Source organism: Entelurus aequoreus, linkage group LG07 (genome assembly GCF_033978785.1).
Source record: "Entelurus aequoreus isolate RoL-2023_Sb linkage group LG07, RoL_Eaeq_v1.1, whole genome shotgun sequence".
NCBI lineage: Eukaryota > Metazoa > Chordata > Actinopteri > Syngnathiformes > Syngnathidae > Entelurus > Entelurus aequoreus.
The window spans coordinates 63864148-63877278 of NC_084737.1; the positions used below are offsets into that span (position 1 = coordinate 63864148).

Below are 13131 nucleotides of genomic sequence, written 5' to 3' on the forward strand. Positions count from 1 at the left end.
AGACTATTTTGGAGGGCAGTGTCCGTCGTATATACAGTCGTATTTGTGTTAATAGAACCCAGTTGTAGCTGGGATGCGTTGTCTTTAATCTCCTTTCTAATGAGTTCAATTTTCTTATTAAAGAAATTCATAAAATCATCTGCCGAGTGGGTGGAGCTACTGGGAGGAGTCCCTTGTTGGGTTAGCGATGCTACTGTACTAAACAGAAATTTAGGATCGTTTTTGTTGAGGCGGATGAGATTTGAGTAGTATTTAGCTTTACAATAGACAAGTGGAAGTAACCAATCAGGTATTAGGACCCGCCCACAAACTTTGATGACTAAGTTTGACAGATGAAATAAGTCAATATGACACATATGTTCATGAAATCATACATTATTAAATCATGAAATTAATTACATTTTGAAATAATTAGTAAACTCATGAAATATTTATTTGAACCATGAAAAAATTAAAACCTTTTTTATTAAATATTTCAGTAAATAATTAGGTAATTATAAATGTAGCTTTACATTAAACAAATAAATAAATGGCGCATTTAACAACACACGTATGTATTTAATTCTGATGATAATTAATGAATAACACATTTAAACATCTATGTTTTAATAAAATGTTACCCTCCATGCTCATGTACAAAGAGTGTGCAGGCTCGACACAGAATCACGGTAAAGTTGAGCTGTATCAGGAGTGCAACCCAGCAGGCACAAGGCATTGATACAACGTTGATTATACGTAGATGTCCTTTAAAACTCACATCTAAACAACATTGCCAAATAGTTGTATTTGTAAATCGAGACAAGGTTGATGTCTAACGTTGGATCCACGTTGTTGATTGGGAAATTACCAAATTTCAATGGTCAAATCAAAACGTCAGAACCCAACATTGATTAAACGTTGTTAAAAAGCATGTTGTTTCAACGTTGTATTTGTGTTGTAATATATTGGCTGAAAAATGGCTGAAATTCAATGGTCAAGTCAACATCACAACCTGACATTGAATAAACGTTGTTAAAAAGCATGGTGTTTCAATGTTATGTTTGTGTTGCTTAACATCACAACCTAATAAATGATAAATGGGTTATACTTGTATAGCGCTTTTCTACCTTCAAGGTACTCAAAGCGCTTTGACAGTATTTCCACATTCACCCATTCACACACACATTCACACACTGATGGCGGGAGCTGCCATGCAAGGCGCTAACCAGCAGCCATCAGGAGCAAGGGTGAAGTGTCTTGCCCAAGGACACAACGGACATGACTAGGATGGTAGAAGGTGGGGATTGAACCCCAGTAACCAGCAACCCTCCGATTGCTGACACGGCCACTCTACCAACTTCGCCACGCCGTCCCCAAATTCTCAACATTGTTTCAATGTCTTGTGCCTGCTGGGAATGGTCTTTAGGTCTTCTCAGGTGTTGGGCTCATTTAAATACGATTTGCATATTTATAGTGGGTGTGGCTAAAATCCACATGAATTGGGATGTACAGAAGAAATGTGCTCAGAGTCATGCGGGCCAACATTCATAAATCTGGACATGTTTTCAGTCCACCACGTGTTCTGGAGTCAATTTTTCGTAGGAAAGCCACACAAAGTCTTTCTGTACACAAAGCCGGAGAAATGTGCACGGGTGCATTAAAAAAAAGGCAAACAAAATTTTCCAAAACAAACAACACGAACCAGTTGGTGGGATTTCCTATTCGAGTAGTTACGGTATGTCGGACTGAATGTGAAAGAAACCCAGCAGGAATGAAACAATCTGTTTATGAACTAATTGATGTGTTAATGCTTAACTTTGTGTTCCATAACGTTCCGCACTACTTCTTCTTGTCTTATACTGTCAAAAGTAGGTCAAAATGGTAGAAGAAGGGAAGATGTTCAGTCCCACGTCGATAGTGTTAAAAACTTAAAAATAATGTTATTAACGATTGAAAACAATTCAATAAGGTAAGATAAGTTGAAAAGTACCGTATTTTCCGCACTATAAGGCGCACCGGATTATAAGGCGCACCTTCAATGAATGGCCTATTTTAAAACTTTGTTCATATATAAGGCGCACCGCATTATAAGGCGCACCGCGTTATAAGGCGCATAGAATAGACGCTACAGGAGAGGCTGGGGTTACATTATGCATCCATTAGATCAGACCTGGGCATTGTGCGGCCGCATCCGGCCCTTTGTACGTCCCTGTCCGGCCTGCGTGAGGCCAATTATAAATTACAAAATACATTTAAAAAAGCATCTATTTCGAGTGTGCAATACAACGGTGCTGCTTTTGTTTTGAAAAGCGTTATTTGTATTACTTCCGTGTGGACGTATGCTCGTGCGCGCAGCGGCAATCTCAAATTACAAAATAAATTTAAAAAAACATCTTTGTCGTGCGTGCAATACAACTGTGCTGCTTTTATTTTGAAAAGTGTTATATGTGCGTATGTCCTGTGAGGGAAGGCGCACAGCGACAAGTGATGCCCGGTTATCCCCGAGACGCTAAAAAGAGAAAAGTTGATGACGAATGGCGTGTTTTCAACAAGACATGGACTGCCAAGTAAAGGTAAAGCCGTGTGCTTATTTGTGGTACACACGTTGCTGTGTTTAAAGAATATAGTGTAACGACCTGCTGAAGTAGATGTTGTCTTCTTGAGTTGCGTAAATAAGGAGTGAGGAGACGTGCGTGTGGAAGGAACGAGATATTTTGAGCTGTGTTAGTATAGCTTGCTCAATAAAAGTTTAAAAAGAGCGTCAGACTTGATGTGCACTTCTTCTGGACGCTACAATTGGTGGCAGAAGTAAAACTGGGAGGCATTTCATCCCACTTCTGACATCAATTGTAGCGTCCAGAAGAAGTGCACACCAAGTCTGATGCACTTTTTAAACTTTTATTGAGCATGCTATACTAACACAGCTCAACTTATCTCGTTCTTTCCAAAAGGAAAACCAATCCTCACTCCTTATTTCCGCAACAGCAACGCTTCCTCCTTCTTTGCCAATCACCTTACAGGCGTGCTACGTTCACAACAAAGAGGATGCAGGATGAAGTGACAGAAATTGAAATTTTTGTATTGTAATATACATCAGGAAGTGTTGTGTAAGAAAGTGTTAAAAATAAAACCATCAAAAGCCATCTGCTTTTGTATAAAGATAAGTTAGGTTAAATGAAAATATTATTATTATTATTATCTATCTTACGGTATATAAAAAATAATTTGAGCAAAATTTAATTGAAATATTGTCGGTGTGGCCCTCCAGCAGTGCTCGGGTTGCTCATGCGGCCCCCGGTAAAAAATTAATTGCCCACCCCTGCATTAGATGGAGCTGCGCTAAAGGGAATGTCAACAAAACAGTCAGATATGTCAGTCAAACTTTATTAATAGATTACAAACCAGCGTTCTGACAACTCCGTTCACTCCCAAAATGAATAAACAGCTGTTTTATTATTTTCCCCGAGGTAAAGTCAGTGACGTGGTATTTCGTTTATCTTTTAACAACAGCAAGGTATAACATGTAGTGCAACATTTATATCACATGGTGGAGGAGAACTTTTCCTCGATTCAATAAACACGTAAAAAACAGTGATACTGTTACGGTAAATCAAACGTTAGTGCAATCACAATATAGTAACACTCGAAATAGTGCAAAGCAATAACAATATATCAATAACTCAACGTTGCGCAAACGTTAATGTCACACAACACAACACACAAAATAAACATGTAAAGTTGAGACTTTTGTGATTTAGGGCTATATAAATAAACATTGATTGATGATTGATTGAAAGTTCACTTTATTAAGTTATTCCTCATCTACGATTCCCTCGAATTCTTCTTCTTCAGTGTCCGAATTAAACAGTTGGGCAAATACGGCATCCAACATGCCCGCTGCTGCTCTATTCCCGTGTTCTACTGCGTGACTGATCGCCTTGAGTTTAAACTCTGCGTCGTAAGCGTGTCTCTTAATAGGAGCCATTTTGGCATAAACACACAAATGGAAATGAAACGGCACGCGTCGCGCAGTCATATATCCCAGCATGCACCGCGCGCTTCTTCTTCTACGGTAAGCAGCCGCCGACTTCATTTTCCCCCTTAGAAGAAGAAGCCGCTGACTTCAGAGCTTAATAGAAGAAGGTCTCGTAGTTGCGAGACCTGTTGTGGCTCAATATTGGTCCATATATAAGGCGCACCGGAATATAAGGCGCACTGTCAGCTTTTGAGAAAATTTGAGGTTTTTCAGGTGCGCCTTATAGTGCGGAAAATATGGTAGATCAAACAAAGTCAAATGTAGGTTAAAAAAGGGAAAATTACGGCATGAACCTCTTTCATGAACCAGGAAGTAGCATAAATAACTAGGGATTGTTATTTGAACCGATACAGTACAATTTCACGGTACCTGGGAATCAATATCGGTACTCAACGGTACCAATTTTCAAAACTTTTGTGTGTTAATAAATATTATTTGGTTTTTGATGATAAATCAGCAACAATTTAAAAACTGATAATGATAACTGCTGTCCATTTGTTATGTCTTGTTTTAGTATCACATTTGCAAGTACGACATTAGTTAGTTGTGTATTAGTTGCAAGTCCAAGACGTTACACGGCAGTAGTGTGTAGTTTATTGTGTGGTTTTTTTGTTGTTTGTAACGTGCATCTTGGTTGTAGTTTTTAGTCACAACTTTTGAGGTGTTGAAATCGCCATGTAAAATCACTAATGCCAATCGGTAGCATGTCAATAGCAAAGCCAATATATATTTGCATCAAGTGAGCCTATTTTTTTTACGTCGGAGCGCTTTTTCAGTCAATTTCTTTTTCGGCATTGAAAATTGCAACATTACCCAGAGGTGGTTTGGCTGACTCCGCTCCCAGTGCTGCTGGAGAGATCGGAAAGTGCGAAGTTGGCAACTAATAGCGACGTCACGCGCAACCCAGGTACCGTAACATGAGATTGTTAGATTTTACGTTAATCAGTGCCAAAAAAAGTACCGTATTTGGTACCAAGCCCTATACCTAACTAATATATACACTTTTTGATTATGTTAACTGTAGTAGAATTTCTGACCTTTTGACCTATATTTCTTGTCTTTTAAGAATGTCCGCTCATTTTCAATACTCTTGTATTTTTGTGCCATTGAATGGACCAGTTGTGGGACAAAAGTGAATATTAAGTCGTGCCAACCTGTCTACAGAATGTGTTGACTGTCTAAAGGATTCGAGTTGTTATGGAACAGTTAGGAAAAGCAAAACAAGACATTGACGCACTCGATAAGGAACGATGACGCACAACAGACATATAAAAAATGGCAGAAGACCGGAACTCGAGGGTGATTTTGGCTTGTGTGTGTCTTGTTTGCTCCGGAGTAACTTGTGGTTTGTCTGCACGGCCAACTCAATTCAACCTGCACTTCTGATAATGGGTAAATACATTTGTTGTACTAAACTACTTTTGTTGCCTGCTTAAGCTTCGGACAATCCACAACACAAATTGGCGTCACGAACAGGATGGTTTAGAAGCTACAGGTCGACAGCCGCTCTCGCTCTCTCAGTCAGGCAGACAGTGTGCTGCACGCGCGCATAACAAGGTAAGCGTTTTGCTTAAAGTGTAAACATTTTCTGCCTGGAGAGAGCCGGCTCGATAAGACTAATTGCTGAATCTATTTTTGATAAAAGATAGGTTTAGTCAGGTTCTCCAAAAACAACCTGGACTGGGGTAAATTATGGTTGGATTGAGTTGTTTTATATGTGATCATTTGTCTGTGTGTTTGTTGAAAACTTGAGATTTCTTGTTTTTAACATTAGGGGATTGTTATTAGAATTTTGGTGGTTTGGAGTGTAGAAGCACAGGCGATGTGAGACGAAAAATGTCTTTTAACCTCTTCATCCTCTGTCGTTGCTGGCAGAGGATGCTTCTTTCTGCAAGTGCATCAGAATTAGCCAGAGTTGGACAAAGATAAATTTAAGGCAAGGGTTGCTAACTGGTGTGACATTTGGCCCATATAAAATTGATACGTCTGTGAAAGTGCGAGACACCTGTCTATGTGGAAACTGCAGCGGTCCCTAGTCCTTGTGACTCAGCGTGTAAAAAAGCCTCATATTAGGTGACCATTCAGTGACTCCGGTAAAGGAGATCAACTGAGCCAAGTTGTCACGAATCTGTTTAATGGCTGCAGAATAGACAGGTGGCGTCTCGGGCTCCATATGGTAGAGCTTTGGTGAAACTTGGTGAAACTGTATGGGACTGACCAGACACGATGTCTGTAGGTTGCTGGGTGATTCCTGGTGGTCCTATGGCGCCTTAGAGGCCAGTGATCCGTGTTGGTCAGTTTGATAACGCAGGTGCTGCTCCAATGAAACGGGTTAATCGCCGTTTTATGAGCAATGATGGAACCTGGTTTTTGTGTTATGAGACAGCCGATTCCACAAAAGCACGTGTGCATTAGTTGTTTATATTGGTCCGGACCAGGGGGGCGTGGGTTGTGGGATAAAAATGTGTGTTTTTTAAATTTATATATATATATATCTGCATAATTTAATAACTTTTGTGTAGCACCTGGTTTCTTATCTGTTTTAATTCCCCTCTGAAAAAATCAACCTCTCCCCTCACGCTTTTTTCGCACCCACGCTGATCTGCAAGAGCTGGGAAATTGTCGGTAATGTGTGTGCGTGTGAGAAAATAGACAAAGTTATGTACAGAAAACACATGAGTGAATGATCCATCCATAAAATTATTTTCTTCCGCTTATCAAGAGGTTGGATCGCGGAGGCAGCAGCCTAAGCAGGGAGGCTCCCCCTCTTGGGCGCTGCGAGCGAATTCCAGTCATTTGAATTTGTTTTTAACTATACTGGTGATTGTGACTGTGCGATATTACAGTTGTTTTACACACTGAGATTTTGAGTACGGGAAAAAAGGCTCTTGCTCGCTGGTAAATTCTCTGTGTGTGAGTGACTGTGTGACGCCTATAAAAAAAAAAAGAAAAAAAAAAAAGAAAGGAGTCTAAGCTGGAAGACATTTTGAGATAAGAGTGTGTGCGTGTGGCGAGGCTGTGTGAGTGTCAGCTGTACGAGGCGTGGGCCGAAGAGGTGTGACAATGTTAGGATAGCATTGAGCTAGGATAGCATTGAGCTAGGTTAGCATTGTGTTAGCATAGCATTGGGCTAGGTTAGCAAACGTTTGCTTACTGAGGCATAGTAAGGCTAAGTTAGCATCTAGCTTGGCATTACTAAGTGTGGTTGAACAGTTATTCTCGGTCTGTAGAGTGTGCTAGTAGTAGGTGCTTGCTAAGTCCAGTAAAATAATAGATATATGGAAAATTACACGTTTAAATATCAATAAATAAATACGGATTGTGGGACATTGAAACATTGTTTAATTCATCATTCATTTATATGTCTAGTATACTTTTTTTGGTACGGCCTTGTTGCTTATCTGATCCATCCAGTTTCTGTATGGAAGTTGAGACAAACACACATGCACGAACATCATAGATTAGGACACATTGTAACTTTGAATTAATAGTTATACAACAAATAAATTGATAATATTGAATTTAAATTTGATAAAGATAAATTGATCATACATTGACATTTTAATTTTTTTTAGGAATAAACACACAATAAAATAAAAGTTAAATTTATATTCTAATACATCTAAGGGCATCTGTGAAACATAGAGTCTGAAGAAGTACAGATAAGAGCCACTCAGCGCCATTGTCAAAACAAAACGTAGAGAAGCGTTAAACAAATTCTAATCAGAAGGAAGACAGACCAAAATATGAGAACTTAAGTAAACAGACAGCAAGTAAACCAGAAATAATAATGTAAATAAATAACAAAGAAAGCAAATTTCTATGTGACATTGGTGCATGTAGAATTACAAATAGAGAATAAAACTAAATGGAAATAACTGTCTGCAAGATGAGCATGACGTCATGAATTGTGCTCGGGTTAGTAATAGATAGATAGATAGACAGATAAAACGTTATTGATTCCTTCAGGAGAGTTCCCTCAGGAAGAAGAACTAAAAAGTAAACAGTAACTAATAAGGGTATAAATGGAAACAAAACAGAAAAATATTACAAGGAGAATAAAAATAGAACAGTAAAATAAGAGAAACTAGGCATTAACAACCATGATATAAAAAAGTATTGCACTGTTATTGTTTTGCATTCCCTGTCATCCTAGCCCCCCCAAAAAAGGAGTTGTACAGTGTAATGATGTATGAGACAAAGGATTTTTTATAGGCTAAACCAGTAGTTCTCAAAGGAGGGTATGGTGTTTCCGCCCGGATAAAAAAGGGAGGTACTTGAAGGTATGCCAAGGGGTACCTGAGATTTTAAATATTTTAAAATAGCGACAATTCAAAATCCTTTATAAATATAATTATAGAAGAATAATTCTTCAACAAAATAAATATTTAGAATTAAGTTCACGAGCCCAGATGGATCTCTATTGCAATATCCAAAGAAGGTTGATGATTGATTATATGTATAGAAATCTTTATTATAATTTAATCACTTGTTTAATTTTTAAAACGTTTTAGTTATTCTTATTTTTTTTGTTTGTCCAAATAAGTCAAGTAAGACCACAACAAATGAGCAATATGGTGCACTGTTATACAATTTAATAAATCAGAAAATAATGACATTATGCTGTATTTTATTTCTTTATTTTACTGGGAAAAAAGGTTAAAAACCACTGCCCTAAATCATATCTAAAGCTAAAATTATTTTATAAGACTGATTATTTTGGATTATTGTGTTTGTATTGTGAGAGAAGGAGAGAAAGTGACAAATGAAGGTATTCGTAAATGGTATGCTGTTGATTGTGGTTAGCTGCAAGTTTGTTTATTTGTTTGTTTAGTTGTTTGAGTGAAATGGGAAGAAATCAATAGGAATAATTACATGCAAAATGGAATAAAACTATGAGTGCGATAGATAATGAATGAATAAATGAAATAAGTTTATTTTGGTCATATAATCAACCATCAACCAATTTGTGTGAGCAGTTTAACAGTAAATTAGACATATTAACAATCATACACATTTACACACAGAAAAGAAAAGAAAAAAGTATGACCGAAAAAAAAGAATAGGCGGAAGCCAAAGCTTATATTGGCCTATGATATACAATTACTGAACATTAAATTACCTGGAACATCAACGTTAAAAGATGAAAGTAATTGTTACTATATTTTATAATGTTCAAAAAACTTTACCTTTCAAGGGTCTCCAAAACCATAACAAAAAACTACATGTGTTCAGCTCATCACTGAGGATGGTACATCATTTAACTCCTAAAACTGAAATACATTTGTGTTTTTATTTTATTTTACTTGACCTATTTCAAAAATCAATATCCCCCGTAAATGATTGTTTTCTCCTCATAATGTAAACAAGCTAAGAATACAAACTGGAAGGCTGTTGTTCTTTACTCGGAAACATAATTGCCATTGTTTTAAAATTAAATTATCTGAACATTTAACACATTATGACTTATAAAAATGGATTGGTATGATCATAATAATAATGCTTTGTGTAATATTGAAATGAGCCTTTTAATTTTAAGTATTGGGTCTATATTTCTTCTATAAACATTTCCCCAAACTTCAAAACAATATTACATATGGAAAAATAAATGAATAATATAACATGTGCAGACCTTTCTTATTCAGCATGTGTTTAACTTTATACCGAATAGCAATGGATTTGGATATTTTTCTTTAATATGTTCAATATGCGGCTTCCAACATATTAATGACCAATTATTATTCTCAAGAATGTAGTTCATATACTCTGTCAATTTCCACTTGATTCAACTTTAATATTTGTTTCACAATTTGACTTTGCACCCTGGACAGGTCGCTACCTCATCACAGGACCAACACAGATAGATAGACAGACAACATTCACACACTAGGGCAAATTTAGTCTTATTAATTTCTACATATTGAGATCTATTACTTAAAATAACTACTTAACCACTGTTGTGAAACACTTTTAATTTATGGGAGTATTGGGATAGGATTGAGGAAGATGTCTGCTGTGGTGGTGGTTAGTTTGGAAATTAATTTAATAAAAGTAACTTTAAAGTGCAGTCTGACATTTTAGTTTGGAGTAAATTATAGTTTTATTTAGACATTGCAGTACACCATACCATACGCCCGGGAATCATGTTTGGTGATTTGGCTCCCAAGTTTTTTATGGTCTTTGGTGTGACTCGGCCGGGGTTTTGAGCTTGCGACCTGCCGATCTCAGGGCGGACACTCTAACCACTAGGCCACTGAGATGAAGTAGGCAAACCAAATCTCAACAGCTTTCAGTTAGCTATAGATTTTGAGAGTATAATGCGAATAACTATAACTTTACAACCGTTTGCTGTGAATAGTGTTGAATAATAATTACAAATAACAGCCTACATTAATAATTAGAATAAGAGCCGATATGTAAAGTGTTAAAAAGAGGAGAAGTGTGACTAGGGCTGGCGCTTAGAGCATGGCCTTGTGTGTTTGTTATGACTAGGTTGGATAACCAGTCGGAGACGTGTAAGGCATGGATATGCAGCTTTGTTTGTGTGGCGTTTTTCCAGGAAAGTACAAGACTCAAAGTGCTTCACAGACAACAAAGTGAAATGAAAGAAAATAAAAGCAAAATTAAAATGCAGACAATAAAAATAAACACAGTGCGGACGTTAAAAGTTAAAAGATTAAACGATTTAGCTGAAAGATAAGGAGAAACGTGAATAAAAACATTCCTTTGTTTTGGAGAGTATCACGCACAGCGGGAGGTCAGAGTGCAAGCATGACAGCTTGCTCGCGCCTACTGATAGACAAATGATAGTTTAAATTAACTTATAGATGGTCTTTAAGTGAATTAAAAGGGTACTTAAATACACAAGAAGTAGTACGTATAATCTTTGAATTAAGGTTATTGATTAGCAATTAATGGGATAGTTATGACTGTAATTTTAAAACGTGATATGCAAAATTTAACTAACCGAGAGGATATGAAAACGATGGGTGTACATGTTTTGAGTTCCAAATTCTGGAGGAAAAAAAACCTCAACAAAACGTAAAACCATACAGACGGACTTGAGATCTGTGCTGTTTAGAGGTCAGAAAAGTATTATTAAAAGATGGAATGGTGACCTCAGACTTCTGTGCTTCTACTGTCAGATTGTTAACTTACGAACTTATTGTACGTCCACAATGATGACAAGGACTTACCCAAGAAGAAAGTGTACGTGGTGGTGACGAAGGCCATGAGAAGCATGCCGGCTGCGTTGGAGACGAGGCCTAAGGTGATGAGCGTGCGATCGTTGCACCATCGAGATAAGATCACAGTACTCAGGAAGCTTGAGAGCGTCACAAGGAAGCCGGACGCATTTCCATAGCCCACCTGCAGGGGTCACAAGGGTCCACATGAGAACATGACGACATACCAAGCAACATGCGTTGACTTTATCTTCCATGTCCCACTTGAAGTCTTTTGTTCACACTATTGTTTGTAATCAAACATCTTTCTACTTTGTTTTTGTCCTGCGCCGCACCTCGGTGTGACTCATCTTTGTCTGCTTTTGTCTCCTCTCTCGCTCTTTGTTGCTTGTCATCACAGACTCATTTTTGGCATTTCTTGCTTCTTTGTGCTTTGAAATTCTGGACTTCAACTATTTGGGGGACTGCCTGCACTTCTGGATCATCGTCTTTCTCAACAATCTCAATTCCACTGCGGCTGTTTGGTTGTTTTTGCCATGCACTAGGCTTGTCAAAATTATATATACTTTGATACCAACTCGCAAAAAATACATTGATACCTGCTTTTTTCAGTATTGTGACTACCAAATACTGTACACGTGTTCCTCTGCATAAATTTTCAGTCAAAGCCAAAGAAAAACACCTGCTGGCTTAGAAAAAATGATCCAGTGTTTCCTTTTCTTTGTTTGTTTGTGGAAGTCTGTCTGTTAGGGCAGAATTTATATTATTGTACTATAAGCCAATACGTTTTTCCTACACTTTGAAGCCTACGGCTTATAAAACGGTGTGGCTAATTTATGGATTTTTCTTCACTAGCGGCCATAATGTTTTGTGTTGAATAGTTTTCATTCAACACAAGCAGAAACACTGAAATGCGTTATTGTTTGAGCTATGGCGCCATCTTTTGGACGAGTTCACTCACAGCAGGTGCTGCGGGGTAAGAATGTACTTCCTGTTTTAATGCCTTGGACTGGAAGTAAAACCGTTCGTAGAGTTTCTACTCGAAAAGATTCGTTATCATCACTTCAAGCAACGTTTGTAAGTTTTACAATATAACTAAAACAATTCTTACTTACTAATGATGTCAGTAGTAATGCAATGAAGCTAGCGTCGTTAGCATTAGCTAATATGCTAACACATCTACGAGTGTCTGTGTTAGTATTATTAACTTACAATGGCATTCTTTTTGTATTGCTTTAGTTTCACAAATTCCTCAGTAAATTCACCAAAACGTCACCGTGGAGTTATTGAGTCTGTTTAGCTGATTGGAGAGCGAGCATGTGCAGCTAGTGGGTCCATGACGATGACTTCTGTTTTGTTTGATCAGCCGTTTTACTGCTGTGTGACCGACACCTTTTGTAAACAATTAAGGTATGTAAATAAACATTTACAAAATATTTCTGTGTAAATAACTAATTTCACAACATATATATGCGGCTTATAGTCCTATGCGGCTAATATATGAACATTTTTTGAAATTTTGGTGAGTGTGGCTTATATACCGGTGCACTGTATAGTCCGTAAAATACGGTAGTCTCCTGTTTAAACCACAATTAAAGTCTAAGTGCTTGTAAGTGTAGCTTCGGCTTCTCTGCATTGGTCTGTTTTTTGTCAAAGATAAGACACTTTCATAGCCCTTTTTATTTCCTGAAGTGCGGTGGGGATGGCTCTCCAAGGACAGAGAGTGCTGTGATGTTCTAAGATCACTACCGGTAATTAGGGTCTTAAAGGCCTACTGAAATGAAATGTTTTTATTTAAACGGGGATAGCAGATACATTCTATGTGTCATACTTGATCATTTCGCGATATTGCCATATTTTTGCTGAAAGGATTTAGTAGAGAACATCGACGATAAAGTTGCAACTTTTGGTCGCTGATAAAAAAAGCCTTGC

The 13131-nt window shown here is 37.6% G+C and overlaps 1 protein-coding gene across 1 annotated transcript in view; it reads right to left on the minus strand.

The window, feature by feature from the left end:
- The window catches only part of LOC133654401 (solute carrier family 46 member 2), a 46344-nt gene that overhangs the window by 20293 nt on the left and 12920 nt on the right, over nucleotides 1–13131 (minus strand). Inside the window, exon 3 of the mRNA XM_062054717.1 lies at nucleotides 11212–11383. Coding sequence (XP_061910701.1) covers nucleotides 11212–11383 — 172 coding nt within the window. The remainder of the gene's footprint in view (nucleotides 1–11211; nucleotides 11384–13131) is intronic.